The sequence below is a fragment of the Crocodylus siamensis genome, chromosome 2, assembly GCF_052110815.1.
Source record: "Crocodylus siamensis isolate JL-2025a chromosome 2, ASM5211081v1, whole genome shotgun sequence".
Classification (NCBI taxonomy): domain Eukaryota; kingdom Metazoa; phylum Chordata; order Crocodylia; family Crocodylidae; genus Crocodylus; species Crocodylus siamensis.
In genome coordinates this window covers 50,283,121-50,305,223 of record NC_143396.1, presented here as the reverse complement: position 1 = coordinate 50,305,223, position 22,103 = coordinate 50,283,121, and the positions used below count along the sequence as shown (strand labels likewise).

Sequence of the window (22,103 nt, the reverse complement as noted above, 5' to 3'; positions counted from 1 at the left end):
CTGGCAAAATGGTCACATTGAGGTTTGATAAAAATCCTAAAAACTGAAACTAGAAAAAATCTTACAGCCTCAAGGATAAAAATAAAAAAAAGAGTTTTATATCCTGTGATTTGGTCATTAATTGCTATTGTAAATACAGAAAAAAATCTCTGAATTGGAAATATTTAACATTCACAGTATCTCGCTGATTAGATTATAGCATATCCACAGAATGTACAGTGAAATTAATATATTTGGTAGATGATTTTAGTGCTGTGTTACTTTCACTGAAATATGGATAATAGCACTAAAATGGCAAAATTATATGATGATTTGTTCACAGATTTCAATGGACAGTTGAAAACATTAGTTTAAAACTTAATTTAAACATAAATGGGATATGATTTTGCAAGGAAAGGTGCCAGTCCTGATCTAAATAGCCATTGTTGTGGTTCATTTTGGCAACTTTGGATCCATATGTATCTGTCTTCCAAGCTCAGATATGGAAGATACTAAATAAAACAAAATCTTTAATATATCCATTTGTTAGGGCACATCCCCATGAGCGGGAACGTGCATTTCTCAGGGACAACAAGCTGTGGCACATATTTGTGCTGCTGCTAGTTGCCCCTGGGGAACCCCCTGCCTGTGTGCAATGGCACACAGCAACTTGCCCCAGGCAGGTGAGGTGGGGAGAGTAGCTAAGGCCAGCACCCGGGCTAGCCCCACCAGCCTTCTTTGGAGTCCTGGGGTCCTCCTGAGTCTCCAGCAGGCAATCTGAGCACATGAAGCCTTGCAGGCAGCGGGAACCAGCCAGGCTCCAATTTCAGGTCGCTCTCAGTGCTGCCCTGCTTTTTTTTTTGGCACAGGTTTCTTGACTCTGGGATCTCCCAGGGTCAAAAACCCCAACTGTGCTACAAATTAGCAGTGCGGTGAACATGTACATGTGTAGGGTCTGCAGCACTAAAAACTGCGCACACACACTTGTGGGGATGTGCCCGTATGGTGCTCATCAGAAAATACATTCAAATTTGCTGTTGCAATCCCACAATGACGACAACTCTGTCTGGAATGGAAATGTAATCACCAATCACCAGGTCCGTCCCTGGTTTGGGGGGGCGGGGTGCGCGAATTAAGGCGACCACCCTGGGCCTCATGCTTGTGGGGGGCCATGGTCAGTGCTGCATAGGCCCTGCTGTGGCTGCCATGTGCTGCTGCTGCCATGAGCGCTGCTGTCTCTGGCTGCTTGTCATCCCACTCCCCCTGGCCCTGCACAGGCCGATATGCCCTGGGCCCTGCACACCCCTAGGGATGGCCCTGGTAATCATACAACCTGTCTTTAAGCTCTCACGAAAGGCCAGGCCCCAATTTGCTAGCTAGGACCTGTGCTAATTCACTTCTGAACAGATACAGTTGGCAGGGTTTCTACAGAACCTCACCCAAAAAAACAAAAAAAATGAGAGAAGCTGCTCTTTCCTGATGGTGACTCTCCTTGGCTCACCAGCCTCTTGCCTTTACAGAAGAATCTAACCAATGTTGTGTCTCTTACAAGGTATACATCTTCCTATCAGTGATAAGATTTGCTTCTTACTGTCAAGTATCCTTCATTTATTGCCAGTAAAGAGCATGAATAAATGTTTGCTCAGCAATCCTGGTTGTGTATGTGACTGGCTAGACCAGGAAGAAAGAATGCTGCAGTGATGCTGCACAGAAGCACGTTTTTCTAGCAAGAGATTGTCACCATCTTTCCTGGCCAAAGGCTTGGGTGCAATTCACAATTATTTCTAAGCCTAGGTATCCCATTAAGTAGCATAACCCTCTCCCATGCTGAACCAGCCTAGCCTAATTGTGAAACAAACTGTTGTTGAGCAAAGAGAGGCTCCTGAACCTTCTGTTTCACCTTGCTTTGTGGGTGCAGGATGTTGTGTGTCCCACTGCTTAAATGATTAGGGGAACAACATCTTACTTAATAAAAAGACCTTGAGGGGTTGTCTGGATTTTTTGGGGGGGGGGTGGAGGGGGGAGTATTTTAGTTTGTTTTTTCCAAAGAAGTGGGGCTGGAAGAGATCCCCTACCTGAGGCAGGAATATCCCTATCCAAACCATCCCAAACAAATCTATAATCTGAACTCTTATTATGTCAGGGTTGAAAGCAGATTTACCAGGAAACCTAACACCCTCCCCCGCAACAGGTGACAGGTATGAAAAACAGGATTATTTTTCCCTGCCACAAGCACAGGTGCTCTGTTTTGTAAGCAAAAGAGGTTTCTTCACTTCTTCAGGCAAGGTGCTGTTACAAAGACAAGGCAAAAAAAAATTCTTTAATTGCAAGCTTTCAGGCACAAACACCCTTCATCAGGCATTGGAGAAAAGATTGTAAAAGTTCTCTTGGGTAGAAATGGAAGTTCGTATTTCATTGGATTTCACAGCAGTCAATACATGGAAAACTCCTCTGGGCAGTCAGTTCATAGCCAGTTATTAAGATAAGGCTTTTACTGGACATTTTGGATTAGAAAACACCTACTGTCCCAAGCAACCGTAAGTTTTTTTAAATTTTTTATTTAATAATGGTGTGCTTGTGTTAGCAGGGTTAAGTGTTAACGTCTGTGTCCATTTTCTTCCAGGTAGTCAGCACAGGAAGACCCACCAGGCCAGACAGGGCATCGGCTCAACATCCCCGGCCAGGCCCCGCTCCCCGCCCCCGGGGCCGGTTTGCGGGTCTCCGCCAGGCGCGGCAAAGCGCAGCGTCACCACAGCGCTCATGTGAGCGCGGGGGCGGCTGGGCAACTGGGGCTGCGCACGGGCTCGAAGGGGGTTTCGACTGGAAACAAAAACGAAACAGAACCGCCTGCATTTATTTCTGAAATCCTTCTGCGGGCTCCAGCCGCGGTCGGGAGGGTGCAGGCCCCCGTGGTGGACAGGGAGACCCACCTCCAGTGCGTGTGGCACCCACACGCTGCTCCCACCCCCCTCGTTAGGGCAGAGCAGAGCCCACATCTCGGCCGCTTCCATTTTTCCTCAACGCGGGGGGGAGGATAAAACGGTCCGCGTGAGGAAGCAGAGTCAGGTGCCCGCAGGGGCTCGGACTACGCGCACTTAGGGGAGGGGGCGGGGCCAGCGGGAGGGGGTAGGGGCAGTTGGTAAGTTCCGGGCGGGCAGTTTTGTGCTGCGGCGCGCGCGGGTGGTCGAGACCAACCAGCGCTTCCCCTCCCCGGCAGGTCGGGTCACCCCGCCTCTCCCTCCACCCCCCAGTGCTGTCGCGCGGGGCCGCCAGCGGCAGAGGGAGCGGGAGGTGCGGCGGCAGGTGCGGAGTGGAGGCAGCTGAGTGTCGGCCCGGACGCCGCGGCGATGCCCGCGGTGCAGCAGACCGTGTCCGAGATCCGCTCGCGGGCTGAGGGTGAGTGCGGCGCGGGGGGACCCCGGCCCCTGCCGGCGCAGAAGCCCCGCGGCTGTAGAGGGCTCGGCGCCGCCCGCGGACCCGCCCCTCCCCCCCCATGCACTGGTGGGCGACGGCTTGTGGGGTCCGCGCCCGCCCGCCGCTGCAGGGGTGAGCAACAGGAGGAGCAGCCCGCGCTGCTGCACCGGGAGCTGCGTCTTGCAGCCCCGCCGGCAGCAGCGCGGCCCCCGGGCAAAGCCGGGCGGAGCTCGGTGGCATCGGCTGGCGGCTGCGGAAAGCGTTCGCCTGCGTCATGTAAAGAAGCGTTAAGGTGATACCTGCTTCTCTTTTTGTATGGACTGTGCTGCACAGCCGTGATTGCCTGTCCTCAGAGAATCATGTGTCATCAGGGGTCTCCTGTTCCTGTGTAGAGGCAATGAGGCAGCCGTGGTGGCGGTGGGAGCTGTAACTTCTCACTGTTACCATTCCCTGTGTGTGGTGGTTTATTTTTTTGAATGCAATTTAGGACTGCAGTAAGGCTGTGACTGGTGCCACAGTCTGCTGGGCCATGCAGAGAAGTTGAGGCTTTGCTCTTTGTTTTTTGTTTGCTTGTTTTGGTTTTTTGGTTATTTTCCCCCCTTGCTTGTCTGAGCAAAGCTTGCTGCTGCTTTGGATGGGGGCAGACTGGAAAAAGGGGCTGCTCTCCTAGGAGTGTCTGCGGCTGCACTTCTCCAGCTGGGAAGCTGGTCGGTGGGAACCTTGGCTGCCTGATATCCTATTTGCCCATATGCCTGGAGAGAGTAGAAAATGAGATGTGTCCTGACAAAGCATGTCCTCCCACTCCGAGTAAATGGAGTTGTGACTTTCACGTTGGGCTACTCTTATGATAATGCGGCAGTTTGACCTTGTATAACTTACTGGTACTTAAATTCATTATCTCCAAATATATATTTTCAAAGGTGTCATTTTTAATCGGAGGCTGAGTTCAGATAAACTGAAGAAATAGGGGAATGATCTTTTTGCTGTCTTGGCTCAGAGAGCACTAGACAAAAATCTCCCTTCATCAAATTCCTTTTAAAAATAAACTGTGAGAGTCGTATACTTTTTACTGTATATAAGCAACATCTTGTAAATATGGTTGAATGCAACTTTAATAGGCTTTCTTCAGTGTTTACTTTTGGCACGAGGCCTTTTTTTTTTTAAGTTCTGGGTTTTTGAAAATTGTTTTCATTCATCGTTATCCCAAATTTCATGCAGCCCTCTACATGCCGTACATTTTACAAAAGGCTTACATTCAGAACTATTGCTACCCCTTTGTTCACAAGTGAAAGAGAAACTGACTAGATTCTTAATGCCAGGAGTGGCTATTAACTGTTTTGATATAAGGTATTTCTAGATTTTTACCTTCTGGAAAGAAAAGTACAATTCTTTAGGTATATAGTGAAGTATAAATCTTCAAAGAAGGATGGTTCTCTTTGGAAGGAAAATGGGGGGATCTGGATATTCTGGATTCGAAGAGCTTTTTGGTGGAAAGGGTGCATTTTACAGTGTGGAGAACCATTTTGAATATTATCAGTTGGTCTAAGAGGACAGTTTTCAGAGTGGGATTGCTTGGGACATGGGTATTTTGTAATAACTGTTTCATGTAAAAAAACAAAACAAACAATAAGTAGCATTGGATCAGGGACCAGAACCTAGGGCTCCCTCCTACCAAGGGAAGTGCCTATTTCATTAGTCCACAAAGTCATGCTTCTTCCTGCTTGCTTTATTTCAGGTCCCTTGACTCTTTTACTTGTTGGCCAGTGTGCTGATTTCAACAGAAGAGATGAATGATGTCGTTAATCTTGCCTAGTCCCCAGACTTAACAAGATGTAAAGCCTACAGGTGCCTATACACATGCTCATGGGGGAGGGTGTGTTTTAATTAGAGCAGTTTCCAGAGAGCTTCTTCAATTGAAATACCTCGCTGTCACATGCGTTAAGCTCCCACAGGGTTAAAAATGCTGGCGAGTTGCTTTATCTAAACCTTGTTGAATGAGGTTCAGATAAAAAGTGCTCCAGCTACCATTTTTAAACCTGTTGGGGCTTTATATGATCAATAATGAGGCCAGACTGAAGTGTTCTAATTAGAACGTGGTGCAGACTTGTTTAGAATGCAAAATGGCACATGTCTGCTGTGGGCACTTAAGTTGTCTATACAAGTGCCTTAACACCCCACTTATTGGGCAAAAAGTGGATGGGTTCTTTTCCTTCATCTTCTCTGCTTTATGCTGAAATCAGTGTTCAGGTTAGTTAGGCTTCACATCTGAGCAGTCTGGATTCTGACGCTGTAGAAGGTTCAGGTAGATGTGTCCCCTGTGAGTGAGCTGGATTATGTAACACACAAAGTTGTCCATTAGTACCCTGAGAGAGAAAGGGAGAGTTGTACACCTCTGTAAGTTGGAATAAATTGCTCTCCTATGGCAAGACGCACAGTTTTGGCTACTACATCTTAAGATGTCAAGTAGGAAGAATAGGGTTTGGGCCTCAGACCATTAAGAATGCTGCAGATGTTGCCTAGGCAGCAATGCCAACAACACAGAGTAGATTATGCCAATAAAATTTTCAAAGTGCTAGTATTATATATTTTTATAAACTGAGTCAAATTAAGGGTTTTAGTTTTAACCTCCAAGTCTGTCCATGGAACTCTCAGTTCTGTCTATGAGAGTGGAGTCTCTTTAATTTCATAGTGCTCTCTTAATCATATTCCTATGAGAACTAGGCAGTGCTGACCTCAGAATGAAGCTTATTAGTGTGGAAGAAAGGACTTCCAACTTCTTATGCTCCAAAGAGAAGAGTGAGATGTCTAGTCAGTAGCCATGCTTTGGTGCCCTGTGCATCACCAATGTCTTGTTAACACCTTTGGTCAGTAGGTAAAATATTGGTTTATTTGAAGTTAATGGAATAACGTATATGACTTGAATGAGACTAGGATTTCATTTGTCATCCACATAATGAAATGTAGAACTCACTTGTTTAACTTGGCTTTCCTAGAGCTGAAATAAAAAGCAGACAAAGAAAGGCAGAAGACCAAGGCTGAATTAGGCAGTGGGAAGGAGCAGTGCTTGAAAAGGGAAAAGCAATCCCACTATTAACATAGGAAGCTATAAGGGGGATTTGGGGTATAGGACATTCTAAATCATAGTAGTCCTGTTTCCCTTGAGAAATAAAGAGGGAAACTAGAAGACTAACGTAAGACTATAAGCTGTTTCAGTTACTTTTAAAGGTTTGGGTTTTTTTATTTGATTGTTTGTATTTGGAAAGTCATAGTCTGAAAATCATTGGAATCATCATAAGAATTTTAAAGGTAACAAAAATGAAATCATAATAAATAGTAAACTGAACCATTAATCGGGCTTTATTTAAAATGGCAAGGTTTTTGAGAGATGAAAGCTAATTGGTTTCTAAAGCAAGCTGGTAAAACTGATTTTTAAATACAAGTATTATAACTACATTATTTGGACAGCTCCATAATTGAACAGATCTTTCTGTTATTTTCTCCTGAAACTGACAGGGCTTCTGAGTTCAGCTTGATAACATGTTCAGTATTAAATTGTGGACCTTCACAGATCTTCCAGTTCTTGGTTTAGTTGTTAGGGGAAAAAAGTTGGATTGATTTTGTTTGTAGATTTTTCTTCGTGTTAATTTTGTTTTAATCTCTGCCCTTTTTTCAAAGGAACACTCAAGTGGGCATCTTTTTCTAAACTTATCATGGAATCTTTGAATGTTGTTGGAATGTTGTTGGCACTTTGATTTTTTTTTAGCAGGGACTCACTATACAGATGACAGGTTACTCATTTTGTCTCCTCTTAATCTGTATCTCTTTCTCCAATATATTTTCTATCTAAATTGTTTAATTTACAACAGATAACCAAATTCAGGATGTAATTTAATTAGTTGTTGCTAAGTCAATGGTAAAATGAGAATCTGGCATTTGTCAGCAATTTCCAGGTTCTCTACTCTGTTAATAAGTAAAAAAAATTCTTATTCTTTTCTAACTTCCAGCTCTGTAAACTTGCCTTTAAGTAGCATAATATTCTTTTTGTTTTATGTTTCGTCTTTATAAACAAACTTTACACCTTGGTTAACATTTTGTTGATTGACTATCTAGAGCACAATTGGTTCACTGTCTGATAACTTTGGCTATGTAGCAGTAACAGGAATAGAAAGTAGTGAAATGAAGATACAGATATAATCAGTTTCAAAATAGGTACAGTTTTTGCATACTGTGTTCAGAATAGAAATGCCCTTTGACATTAACCACCAAATAATATATATATATTTTTTTTTAAAATTTTGAGCATGGTTGTACTTTATGGCGGTGGGTGTTTTGTATTTTCCCCCAGAAAAAGGAACTGACCCACTAGTTCAACTTTTTAATGATTTTGTATATGCAGAGAGGAAAATTTTGTGAGTTGTTTCAAGTGATCTACGCCAATGTTTTTGCTAATCTAGAGCATTAAAAATGAGAGTTCTTGCCAAATGTTACTTCCCTTTCCATCTCCTTTTCCCCTGACTACTTGTAGTACTATTGCTGTGTTGGAGCTCATACTCTGTAAAACTTGCAGTGTTCAATTCTTGTTGGTGCTGAGAGTTTAGCATCACTGCTACCCTGGGCTTCAGAAAGTTTTCTTATTTTATAAAGGGCAGATACAAGGAATGCAACTTTTTATTCATTGAGGCTCTAGCACACTGCTTTTCTGATAGGATGTGGGTTTCCTAAGTTTTAGGTGAACAACTGTTTAGCTCTTGTAACCCAAAGGTTTCACAATAGTCTTTCTTTTTGTGGCAAGAGTAATGGTTCATCTGCTTTTGTGGTATTATTTTTTTTTTTTTTCATTTTAGTTTTTTTACCAGTCATTTCTCTCCAGAGTAACTGTTTTACTGTTGGTCATGTAACTGGCTGTTATGTTTAACTGGCTGTTAGGGTGTCTTTTGTGGTTTAAAAATAAGGTCAGAAAAACTTTAAAATCATTCTAGTCCCATTGAGCCTTTCAGCTGACCACTAAAGAAGAGAGCGCAAACCATTTTCTTTAGCCTATTAAGTGTGCAATTTCAAATCTTCTTGTTTCTAAAACATTTAGTTGGGGATTATTTTATTGTGGGAATTTACTTGTAGTTGAGGATTACTTTATTGTCATTTTCCCCCATTCTCAAATAAAAATATGCATTTTGTTAGTCAGTGAATGGTTTTTTGATGAAACCAGAAAAAACAAGATTACAGTAAGGTTATATTAGGGTTATAAAAATTAAGTGCCTTGATGAACTTGATTAGGAGAGCTAATTTTGAGTTAAGACTGCTAGATAGATTCCCTGTAAAGCCAAAGGAAAAATGTGTGAAGTTTTAAAGAAACTTTTAAAGCAATTGGTTTAAAGCTTGCTAAGCTTTTCATATAATTTAATTTTTGATGAGGTTCTACATCATGCATGGAAGGCTAGGATATAAATAAAAATATTTATCACCATCTTTATTTATAATGCTGGTAGTGTGTGAAAAACAAGAAAACAGACATTGGATTTCGGACTACTTTAGGGAGAGGTTGATACACTAAGGTGAGTGACTGACCAGGTGGTTTTCATGGGAAAGTCCAGCGAATGAACAGGCTTAGAAAGAAGCCTGAATTTTAAAGACATGTGGAGGAATGAATATATCCTGCTTTTAGACATGTTACTTAATTTGTTTCTAAAACTGACTAATAAAAAAAAAAAAAAGCAAACCTGAAGACCAGAGGATGAGTTCCAATCAAAATCCTAGTGTATATACAATGTGAAAGTCTCCCATTCAGTAAACTCATGTCCCTCTAGTGGCAGACATAGGTTTGTATTTAAAAATAACCTTTGAAATTTTGATCGCACAATAAAAAATTGTGAGAAGAACATAGGTCTGCAAGGGGCCTCCTGTGCTGCTGAGTACAGTTACCAGGAAGTCTAGAGGTTCCTCTGTCTAAAAACATAAAACAACTTGACTGTGACACTTTAAACTATATATGCAGTTAAAATACTGTTACAATATAGTGCATAGGCTAATGCATGTTTTTAATATAGATTTAGGAACCTTGGATTTGCTTGTTGTAGTGGGATGCTTGTTTCATTAATACATTACAAAGTTTAGGCCCAAGTACAGGTTGAGGAAAGCTGGTTATATTACAGACTCCATGGTGTGAGAGTTCATCAGGACTCCTGGCAGTTGTTACATTTACGATGTGATCCACAGTATGTCACATGTTCAGACAGTTTATTGCACTGTAAAATGGCAAACCAACACCAAAGACGTTCCACATTTGTTTGTATGGTACTTCAGTAGAATGTGTGGTGGTGAGTTCTGCACAATCCTGTGCTCCATGGGAACCATTGAAAAACAAATTGAAAGGACACCATGGGGAGTATGGCATTGGAGACTGGTTTCTTATGCCACGTTCCCAGCACTGGCAGTTGTATAACTGGTATCCGATGCATTTTATTTCTGATTTCAAAAATTGTTGCATTCTGCCATGCAGGATGCATGTTTTTTGGGATCAGAACCCATCACGCCATTAGATTAATGTCTGCCAGTGCTGTAGGATTCCCACTGTTTGGAAACATGGATTAATAAGCAGTAACTAATGGAAACTAAACTAGGGAATGTTTTGTGCAGCTTCTGAGTACCCTGTGGTGCTCTTTTAACTAAAAATAGAAAAGAAGAGAAGAATTTGTCAACACATTTATACTTTCTAAGTACAGATACTTAAATGAGAAATCGGCATCTGAGGATAAGTAGACAAATACTCAACTATAAACACACAATTTAGGCTATGAAAAATATTAAATATATAAACTATCACATCTTAGATTTTTAAAAATAGTCCCATCTATGCTTCTTACATGTTCCTTGCTCAAGGTTTATACTGTATTTTCTTGCATATAACATGCATCTCCCCAAAATCAGCCCACCAACGCTGCTTTATTAAGCAGCAAACTTGTTTTCTGCCCAGGATAGAATCATCCTGGTTTGATTCTAGTTCCACATTGTAGCAGTTGTGACATTACTGTTCAGGCAGCTGAGGAAGTGAATTGATGTAATGGCTCATTGTTTGTTCTTCATCTCAGGGTGCTAAAGACCATCTCTCCCTTTTTAATGGTCCTGATAGTTCATTGGTCAAACTAATCTGTCTTAAGGCAATAGTGGGGTGGGTTTTTTTGTTTGGTTGGTTTTTTTGTGGGGGGGAGGTTAGCTGGTCCTTGTCTGTCTCCTATTTCACAACCCTGTGACTAGCTCTTTTCAGAAACATGGAGACCAGTTTTCAGCAGCAGCTAGGTTCTAGCTTTAGTTGAGCAGGAAAGGGCAGGTGAGTCAAGTGAAGGTCAGGTTCTGTGCCTGTTCTATGCAGCCATAACTGGAAAAAAAATCCTTCATTTTGCCTTTCAATAACAAGGTGCATATTCTATTCCACAAGAAAATGAAAGTGCAAGAAAAGCACAATTTAAAAGATTTCTTTAAAATAATTGTTTTTAGTAATTATTTAACAATTCAAATATATCATCTTTCCTTCTTTGATAAATAAGTAATGTACAAACTTGATTTGGTTATTGGTCATCATTTTGTAATGGATTAATTCAATGCAGGTATATTGTCTAGGGCTGACTTGAATTTATTAATATGATCAGTAGAGTGAAAGTAGCGGACAAGGTATTTATACTCTCTCCCTCTTAATTTTCTTCTGTATGGCTAGGGCTACCAATGGTAGAAAAGGTGTAGGTTAATTAAAGTTGTATGTTGAGATTTGATAACCAGTTGATGACATGCAGGTTGACTAAGTGGATTGCTTTAATCACTCGATGGTATGCAAGTTCAGGGCAGGAGTTTGCATTGTGGCTTATTGAGTGCACCTCACCACTTACGTGGTTCGGCAAGTCCTTGGTGCCCAGTTTGTTCAATAAATAGGCACACCTTCCGTGTCCTGTACAAATGCAGTTCAGCATGGTCCGTTATTTACATTGCAGGCGGAAACTTAGAAGCTTGATGGTCAGTTTGATGACCACATTTTTGCATGCTGTTGCTGCAGACCAGATTTTGTATCAGTGGCTCTTAGCATCTGCTGTTTGATAAAAGTTAGAGCACGTGTAACCAGAAAAGTTTCTTTGGCTTAAGTCAACATATTGGTGGGTGGCCAGTATTTTCATACAACAGGAGTTCAGGGTCAGCCATGATGTTTTTGTATTTTGAAGTATGGCCAAATCCTTTCTTACTGTGGAGGGAGTGATATTTGATAACACCGGCAACCACAGAAGCAGCATGGATTTTAGAGGGCTGCTTACTACTCGCATGGCAATGTTCACCTGTATGTCAGTGTGATTGCTGTGAAGGCTTTAGCACTAGGCTGAGCGCAGTATTCAGCTGTAGAGAGTACCATTGCCTGGGTCAATCTGTGGAGGATAGGAGCATTATTTCCCCAGGATGTGGAGCTTCTCTGTAATGTTAACCCACATCACTGTCTTTTTGCCAGTAATTTTGAGGCACTGGAGGCAACTGAGAGTTCAACCTAGAGTGACTCTAAGGTACTGTAGATTTTTTGGGGTGTTTCTAGTGCCACAAAACTGTACGTTTAGCATTTTATTGGCCTGAGAGTTAAGGTGGAACAAGGAAACTGCCATCTTGACTGCATCAGATTTCAAGTGCGAAGTTCAGAAATAGTCCTTTAGGATGTGCAGATCATTTTTGACGGCTTTTTCTGTTGCCTTAAAAGAATCGCCTTATGTGGCTAATAAAATCTCATCAGCATAGGTAAATTTATGTGTTGCTGTTGGCAGGATGTCACTGGTGTATAGGTTGAAAAGAACCAGAGAAAGAACAGACACCTGAGGGAGGGGTCCTTTAGCACTCTCCAGCAGCTCAGATCCTTGAGTTGTACCCAGAATCTATGGTTTGATAGGAAGATGCTTATTAATGAGAAGGTTGGTCTGCACTTGATGACCGCCAACTTTAGCAAAAATCCTTTTCTCCAAACAGTGTCATATGCAAAAGAAAGGTCTCTAAATGCTGCAATTGTTTTTAATTTGTGCTGAAATCTGGCCTCAATATGACGGGTCAGTGCTAATACCTGATCATAGCAGTTTCTTTTTGTCCAAAAGCTACCTTGGTCTTTTGGGTATGATGGCTTCCAGGGTGGTTTCCAGATGGGCAAGGATTAACCTCTTTATAAGCCATGGATAGAAGAGAAATTGGCCTGTAGCTTTTCAAATCCTCATCAAGCTTATCAGATGTTCTGATTGTGATGACTTTACCTCTTTCCATTCTTTAGGGAGCCCACCAGTGGTATGTGTGTTGTTAAAAAGATTGCAAGCCAAGTCCATGAGAACAGTCACAGGTTCTTAAGGAACCCTGAGAAAATGCTGTCAAAGTTAGCCACTTGCCCAGACTTTGTAGCTGGAAGCCCTTTGTCTGGTTACTCCTGCTTGAAAGAGATGGAGAAAAGAAGGACAGGTTAGCAGGCTGAATTAATCTTAATGGGAAGAGTGAATGACAATGGATCTGCATTGCATATGGAGTGAAATTCCACACTACCTAGGCTTACTGCTAGGCCTCAAAACAGGTGTGTTAATGCTTTCATGAACAGTAAATGTAATGTGAGGAATCTTTAACAGGAACCGCAGATGTAGGAAGGTTACATTTTCTAGTTTACAGATGACTAGTGCAAACCAAGATTGTCCCTAGCAATCAATAGGTAGGTGTCAGAAGAATGATCTAGATGAGGGCTGTTCAACTTCTGGCCTATGAGCCACATATGGCCTACAAAGGTTTAATTTTTCATGGCCCCAGGTGCCCAGTGAGCTGCCGTTCTCCTCATCACTCCGACTGCAACCAGGGACTTCAGGCTCCCCCCGCCCCTTCTCCAGCTTCCACTTCCTTCCCCACCTCGGGGCACAGTGTGGTATGGTGCAGCCCACGGTGCTGGGGAAACTCCTGTCATAGCCTGGGAAACCCATAGGGTATGCTGCCCCCAACCACTTAAGCTGGACAAGCCTTATTTGGATTGTTTATGATAAATGATGTCTCGTGATGTGCAAAAGTGTGTTAGGCTCAGAGATATGGGGCAGAAAAATTTCTGGAATATTTTACACTGCTTTATTTTTCTGTGACAGTGAATGGATGCCAATAGAATATTAGGCAAGCTTGGCAGTTGCAAAGTTGTAAATGATGTTTTTCAGGTGATTATCCCTAGTAAGTGTGAGAGAGAGTACATATATGTTTTATTGATTTGTAAACAGGAGGGTAAATACTCGCATAATAATCCAAACCAAAAATCAAGTTATGAATTCACCTAATTGGCTGCAGGTCAAATGAAAACTAAAGCTAAAATCCTTATTTCATCTCAGACTGCAAGTGAAAGCAAAACTAAAACTGAAACTGATTAATTTTTGTTTCGCTTTCAGTTCAGCAAACACAGAGCAGTGTCTCATTTCTTTTCTTGAGTTGGGCAAGTTGGAAGTGTTTGCATAAGATCTGCTAATTTTTTCATGTTTTTGCTTTGAAGTAGTTTTAATTTCATAGATTTCATAGACATTAGGACTGGAAGGGACCTTGGAAGATCGTCGAGTCCAGCCCCCTGCCCAAAGGGCAGGAAGAGAGCTGGGGTCATAGGATCCCAGCAAGATAAGCATCCAATTTGCTCTTGAAGGTGTTCAATGTAGGTGCTTGAACCAGCTCTGTTGGCAGGCTGTTCCAGACCTTGGGGACTCAGACAGTAAAGAAATTCTTCCTTATGTCCAGCCTGAAACGGTCTTGTGGTAGTTTATGACCATTCGACCTCGTCATCCCTTGTGGCGCTCTGGTGAACAAACGTTCCCCCAGATCCTGGTGGTCACCCCTGATAAACTTATAGGTGGCCATTCAGATCACCCCTGAGCCTGTGCTTATCTAGGTTAAAGAGCCCCATGGCTCTCAGCCTGTTGTCATAAGGTCTGTTTTCCTGACCTCTGATCATGCGCATGGCTCTTCTCTGGACTCTCTCAAGCTTCTCCACATCCTTTTTGAATTGTGGAACCCAAAACTGGAGGCAGTATAATATAATGCCTAATCAGAAAAACTAGTGTGGGGCATTATTACAGTGAAGTTCAAGCCCCTGAAGGAAGGAAGAAAGTTGGTAGATGTAAATAATGCAGGTAGGAGTATGCTAACAACAGAACAAGAATGAAGAAACACTTAATAACATGTAGAAACTGGCCTGAAAGAGTACAAGCCATATACAGAAAGATAATACAAGGTGGAACAACATCATCTGAGAAAAGTCTACTTCAGGAATCTTATGTAAGTAAACAAATTAATATGTTAAACAACACAGTATTGACTAGCATCTATATTGTATTAAAACATTATACTTTTAAAAGTTGTTAATGCAATTCTGGGCTATTATTTATTTTATTTATTTATAATTCCTGTTTCCTGCTTTTCTGTTTGCACTAAGCGCACACAGTGGTTTAGGCTTAACTAATATATATATATATATATATATATATTAGAAAAATAGTTAACTATTTCAACCCAGTAGAGTGAACTTAGTCCTCTGGCCTCTGCCATCAGCCAATTATACTTCCCTTTGGCTGTGTAGTCCCAGGACAACTGAGCAGCAAGTTGAGCAGCAGAGTGTTCTTTCTGGCAGGGATGGGGGAAGCAAGCTTCCTGCTGCTTCTGCTTCTCTTTCTTCTCATGGATAGGGCCAGACTAGAATAGGTTAAGGTAAATATCTTTCCCCCCTTTTGTTGCAGGAACTTGGTCGCTCAAGTGAAATAGCAGATATGCAAAAAAAAAAATGGAAACTGAAAATGGTGAGCTGCCAGGTCTGGGGGAAGAAGAAACGAGATCCTTGCTTTCAAGCTCACTGTCACCAGATATATGATCCACCATGAGTAGCTGTTCAAGATGGTCACGTTTTTTATCAAGATTTGTGGACAAAATGTCAGAAGATCAAAAAAAAAAAAAAAAACCCCCAAAAAAACAGATGAGACATTAGTTCGAGTCATATTTGCAAGTGGTATACCTCTTTCCAGAACTGAAAATCAATACTGAAAGGAACATTACAAACTAATTCACCTATCATATAAGTTACCGTCACATTGTCACTTATCACATTCTCTCTTAGAGGGTATAATAGAGTTCAAACAATGGTTATTCACAGGACTGGTCAAGCAGAATCACAGACTCTGATGTTAGATGGATGGACTAATATACAAGGAAATCCTTTATTGAACATTGTTAGCAACACCTGAACCAATATTCCTGAAAGCAACCAAAGCTACCAAATCTTCTTGTTGTACACATAGCCAAATTGAGTGAAGAGATTGCAAGTGCAGGTCCCTCCAGGGTACAAGCCCTTGTAACTGATCATGCGAGTACATGAAAACACTATGGCAAATATTAAAGGCAAAGTCTCCTCCATTTAATAGTATTTGGCTGTCTTGCTCATGGGTTGAATCTTCTGGCAAAGGACATAGTAAGTGCGACTACAATGAAGACAATATTAGCAAAGTGCAAAGTAATTGCAGACAGAGAAGCAGGGGAAGGAAAGTGTACTTCGTAGCCGAGCCCCATCTAGTTTCTCCTGGCAGTAAAGGTGTTTACGTAGTTTGGTGTGCATAAAGATCTGTTTGCAGTGTGGTTCAATAGGTGACATGGTATCCCAGACTATCCCCATGAACACTTGGAAGCAGATTCTCAACAACTATGTGTTCTGGGTTCGAGTTCAAGGAACATTCGCTTTGCTGCTACTAGTTTCAGTGGCTATCAAGAAACTTGAAGGAGATGCACCAAGCCTTACAAATATTCCAGACATTCAGACAACTGAATGAAGATCTAATTGATCTTTTGCCTGCTTCACCTCTATCCAAAAAAGTAGGAGTAAAACAAATGTTTACTAAGAGATCTGAGTTTTGCTCTCATCCAGTTCATCTGGCAGCAAACCTTTTGGATCCTCAACACAGAGAACAACATTCATCAGAATATGAATTTATTACTGCTATTACTGAATAATTACTATTATAGTTTCATAGTTTCTAGGGTCGGAAGGGACCTGAACAGATCATCTAGTCCAACAGGAAAGAATACTGGGGTCAAATGACCCCAGCAAGATGTGCATTCAACCTCCTCTTAAACACCCCCAGGGTAGGAGCCTGCACCACTTCTCTTGGAAGTTGGTTCCAGACCCTAGCTGCCCTGACTGTGAAGTAGCACCTCCTGATATCTAACCTAAACCTACCCTCTGCCAGCTTGTGACCATTATTCCTGGTCACTCCTGGCAGTGCTTGGGGGAACAGTGACTCCCCCAATCCCTGCTGATCCCCCTGACTAGTTTATAACAGGCCACAAGATCCCCCCTCAACCTTCTCTTTTGGAGGCTGAACAGGTTCAGGTCCCGTAGCCTCTCCTCATAGGGCCTGCCCTGTTGTCCCCTGATCATACGAGTGGCCCTCCTCTGGACCCTCTCCATGCTGTCGACATCTCTCTTGAAGTGTGGCGCCCAGAACTGGACGCAGTACTCCAGCTGCGGCCTGACCAGTGCTGCATAGAGGGGGAGGATCACCTCTTTGGACCTGCTCGAGATGCATCTGTGGATGCATGACAAGGTATGGTTTGCCTTCCTAACTGTCTCTCCACACTGTCGGCCCATGTTCATCTTGGAGTCAGTGATGACCCCCAGATCCCTTTCCGCCTCCGTGCTGACAAGAGGGGAGTTCCCTAACCTGTAGGTATGGTGCCGGTTGTTCCTCCCGAGGTGCATGACCTTGCACTTGTCTGTGTTGAAACCCATCCTATTCTCGTCCGCCCACCCTTGTAACCTGTCTAGGTCTGATTGTAGCCTGTTGCATCCTTCCAGTGTGCCCACGTCCCCCCACATCTTAGTGTCATCAGCAAATTTGAACAGAGTGCTTTTTACCCCCTCGTCCAAATCACTGATGAAATTACTCTCAATATAGTTACGGAAGTAGCTAAGAATGGCCTCAGCATCGAAATAGCTGTGATGACAGACATTGCCAAGTACTGTGCAAAAGAAAAACTTTTGGAGCAAAGACATCATTTGGGGGACAGCAGAGAAAATGTCTCCTCTCACATGATGGAAGGGACACTGTAATACCTGACTCTTGTTCAGGATTGCTCTCAGGATCCTAAGCATTCTGCCAATAGCAGCTTCTTGTGAATGGAACTGGAAGGCTTTCAGCTCAATCAAGACAAAAAAGAGGAATAGACTAACAAATGAACACACCACTAAGCTTGTTTCTATTTCTCAAAATCATTTGCTTCTGGAGAATCAGTCAGAAGCACAATTGGTGAAGAAGATGCAGCGTGATTGCCCTTGCCAGTAGACTCATTGGTAAAACCATCCTTTAGCAAAAGAGAATGTTGTTCAGGTAGTTCTGAATCAATTTGCCTCAATGTGATTCTGAAATGGAAGTAATAAGTATTGCAAGTGATTTTATAGATAGTGACAGTGAAACCTGGAGATTCCCAATGACCTGAGTGGAAGAGAGTTAAACTGTGTTGAAGTAGATGAGTGGATAACCACAGCATATGCACCGTTCTTTGGGTGTGCTGAAATTAGTGTGTCGATAGTTTTCTGTACCTTCATTTTTTTTCTTAAATTTAAATAAACAGTGTAAAGGAAGTACATGCTATTGGTATTGTCTTTGTTTTTACAAGTATTCCAATAAAAATAATTTCTTTCCACAGAAAGCTTTGAATCTCATAGATTTCATAGGCATTAGGGCTGGAAGGGACCTCAGAAGATCATCCAAGTTCAGTCCCCTGCCCAAAGGGCAGGAAGTCAGCTGGGGTTATAGGATCCCAGCAACATAAGCATCCAGTTTGCTCGTGAAGGTGTTCAAGTAGGTGTTCCAGACCTTGGGGGCTCAAACAGTAAAGAAATTCTTCCATATGTCCAACCTGAAACAGTCTTGCAGAAATTTATAACTGTTCAACCTTGTCATCCCTTGGGGCACTCTGGTGAACATACGTTCCCCCAGGGACTGGTGGTCACCCCTGATAAACTTATAGGTGGCCATCACATCACCCCTGAGCCTGCGTTTTTCCAGGTTAAAGAGCCCCATGGCTCTCAGCCTGTCTTTGTAAGGTCTGTTTTCCTGACCTCTGATCATGCACGTGGCTCTTCTCTGGACTCTCTCAAGCTTCTCCACATCTTTTTTTGAATTGTGGAGCCCAAAACTGGACACAGTACTCCAGCTGCAGCTTCACCAAGGCCGAGTACAGGGGGAGAATGACATCCCGGGATTTGCTTGAGAAGTATCTATGGATGCAAGCAAGTGTTTTGGTCGCTTTACTAGCTGCAGCATCACATCATTAATGAAGATGTTGAATGATATGGGTCCAAGGACAGAGCCTTGGGGGACCCCACTGGTCACAGGGCATCGCAACGATTGACTTCCATCAACCACCACCCCCTGGGTCTGACCACGGGGCCAGTTTCCCAGCGAGCGGATCGTGGTGGACCCAAGGCCACAATTGGCCAGTTTTGCCAAGAGGTGATCAGTTTGTTTGACTATAACATTTAAGCCACATTAAGTGTACTGTTTTTAATCTTTTTCCTAATCAAATATTTCAGTTCAAATACTTGTACTTCTTTAGTTTTGTTTACTAAATATAAGTCGAATGAACATGAAAAACCATATCATGCTCTATTTAAGGCATTGGAAAATCTTCTGGAAAATTTGCCAATTCAAAATTGTCCAGAAAATCCACATCTCTCGTTAAGCTTCTGGCAAACATCAGTTGGCATTAGGTGCAGTTGAGATCTGAGGAATTGTATGTCTGATCCCAAAAGCTATTCATCCTCAGGCATACCATACATACCACACATTTAGTGAAATTGTGGCACCACAAAATGATAACCAGCTACAAAGATATTCCATGTTTAATGTAGAACACTTTTTGCTGGTTGGTATGACATCTTAAACTGAATATGTAGCATGCCCAGACTGAACTGTACTTGGGTCTATGAGTTATAGGCAGGGAACTGCCTGGTTTAAACCTGCCAGATGTAGGATATCAGTCAATGCCATATGCCTGTCCAGCCCTATATATGGGAGGTGTCAAGCTTGCAGCTTTCAGTTTACTGTGCCGCAGTAACAGAAGGGGACAGAAGAAGAGAAGAGTCCACTACCCCTACCCGATACTCATGTGTCTGGAAACAGGGCTGTACAGTGTACAACTTTCAATGTGCCAAAGCTTAGATGTGTGATGGTGAACTGATTCCAGATCCCAACATTGTACCATTAAAATAACATCTGCAAAGCACCCAAGTTGGGTTTTTTTTCACCCAGTGAAGACCACTATGTTGCTAAATTCATCCTCATAACTTCTGAGAAGAACAATTAGGGTAGGGACTTCCACGTGCCTGAATTACGAGGTCTCTCCCACTTTTCCTGGCAGCTGAAGCATAATGGATCCCTTGCAAAAGGCCACCTTTACAACTGTAATGTGGTGGTTTAGGGAGCATTTCTGAATCTCTTGTAGTTTCACTAACAGTAGGCTTCACAGAGCTAGTTACGTCATTTCCCATAAAGCTCATCAAATGAGATGCACAAATCATAAAAAATTAGGGTTGGAAGAGACCTCAGGCGGTCATCTAATCCAACCCTCTGCTTGTCTAGCTGGGTCTTAAAAACTTACAAGGTTAAAGATTCCCAAACAACTCTAGGTAACCTGTTCCAGTGCTTAACTACTGTTGTAGCAAGAGAGTTCTTCCTAATACCCAACCTAAACTTCCCTTGCTGCAGTTTGAGACGGTTGCTCCTTATTCTGTCATCTGACACCACTGGGAATAGTCTAGCTCCATCCTCTTAAGAAATGCCGTTCAGGTACTTGAAGGTTGCTGTTAAATCTCCCTCCTTCTCTTCTTCAGAAGCCCAGCTCCCTCAACCTCTCAGAAGACATGTACTTCTGTTGGCTACAAAGGACCAACTCACAGGATTGTTATAAATTCTAGCTTATTACACAGGATGTGAAGTTTTAATAAAATTATAAATGCAAATTCTGGGGGCTTATGAGGGGTACTGATTACTTCAGCACACTCGCGTACACTCGCACTCATTTAAACCCATGTAGTATAGTGTACAGTAGCTGCTGCAATGATTGTGAGAGCACTGGTGTCAGTATATCTACCTATCCAAGGCCCTGGAGTCTGCTGTTGATGGTCACCTTCTTCAAGGCAATATCTTCTCTAGAAGGGGGTCACCTGATTGTCTTTCTGTCTCTATAGGTCAGGTGCCGGATGAGAGGGTGCTACTGAGGGTCTTGCTTAACTGCCTTTTGTCCCTTTCTCGCAGACTTGTGTGATTCTCCCAGCATCTTGGCTGCCCAGTCCGGAGGTCACGGTCCAACGTGGGTCTTGAGTAGTGCATGACAGCTGTTAGTCATAGTCACTGAGGGTTTTGCCCAATGGTGCAATTTTAGGAGACCACCTTTGACTTGACTGACTCAATGGCTGTGTTGTTGCATGTTTCAGGTGGCTTGATTAGCTTAAAATGGCTTGTAGAGTAGAGTTTTGTGATGGTAAGTTCCTCTGGTTAGGCTATTGTCAATTAACAGCCAAAGGCTCTTGCTTTATCATTCAATTATTTATTGACTCATACTGGCATTCACTCAAAGTACCAGCCCAATATAGCAGATTGTATCACTTTACAATTACAGTTTCAGTGCAGTTTTTAACAATGGTCCAGTGTGTAACTTTATTCTACAGGGAGTACATTCCTTAAGGGTTTAAAAGCATAAAATACAAAATGCAATGGTAAAGATGAAACAGATGAAATATAAAAATGAACTGTGAGAAATGTATAAAAATGCAGTGTAAGGTAGTGAGGATCAGAGGCTACTGGGGACAGTGAGTTATGTTAACACCAGGATATGTTTATAGTCTTTGAAGTAGATATTTTAGTTCTTTTGTTTTCTTTAGTGACACTTAGCTCAATTGATATATAGGTGTAGTTTGTAGGTTTCTCCTACAGAAAGCCGCTTCAGTGTTCTGGCTTGCTCTGATCTTTGCCACACCCATGCAATGAGTGTGCTAGGTCTCTGCCAACACTCAGAAGGAAAAAGAAATGCACAAAATGGGGGATGTAGGCAAGAAGGAGCTTCTGTTACACCTCAGCCCCCTAACCATTTTTTTTTGCCCTCTGCAGGATTCTCTCCAGTTAGTGTACATCCTTTCTGTAGTGGGGGGGTGGACAAAATCGGACGTAGCACTCTAGTTGTGGCCTCACCAGTGCAGAATAGAGGGGAATAATTAGTTTCTTCAGTCTGCTGGCAGCACTCCTACTAATGCAGCATAGTATGCTGTTAGTCTTCTTTGCAACAAGGGCACACTTTTGGCTCATTCAGTTTATTGTCCACTGTAATGCCCAGGTCACTTTTTGCAGGGCTGCTGCTTAGTCAATTGGTTTCCAGTCTATACTGGTGCATGGGGTTGTTCTGTCCTAAGTGCAGGACTTTGTACTTGTACTTATTGAACCTCATGAGAGATCTTTTGGTCCAGTCCTCCAATTTGTCTAGGTTTCTCTGAATCCTAGCCCTACCCTCCAGAGTATCCACCACTCCCTCCAGCTTGGTGTTGAAGTGCATGCTCAGCAAGTTCATGGAAGACAATCTGGAAGATAGATGATGAGCATACTGAACAAAACAGGCTCTAGGACCAACTCCCGCAGCACTCCATTTGATACCAGCTGCCAACT

General features: G+C 42.5%; 1 protein-coding gene across 4 annotated transcripts in view; it reads left to right on the top strand.

The window, feature by feature from the left end:
* Positions 1-3,168: 3,168 nt before the first annotated feature.
* ATP8A1 (ATPase phospholipid transporting 8A1) overlaps positions 3,169-22,103 on the top strand; it is a 187,224-nt gene continuing 168,289 nt past the window's right edge. For all 4 annotated transcript variants that reach the window (XM_090035855.1, XM_090035852.1, XM_090035854.1 and 1 more), the window contains exon 1: positions 3,169-3,375. In XM_090035855.1, the coding sequence (XP_089891981.1) occupies positions 3,327-3,375 (49 nt within the window). In that variant the 5' untranslated portion in view covers positions 3,169-3,326. The remainder of the gene's footprint in view (positions 3,376-22,103) is intronic.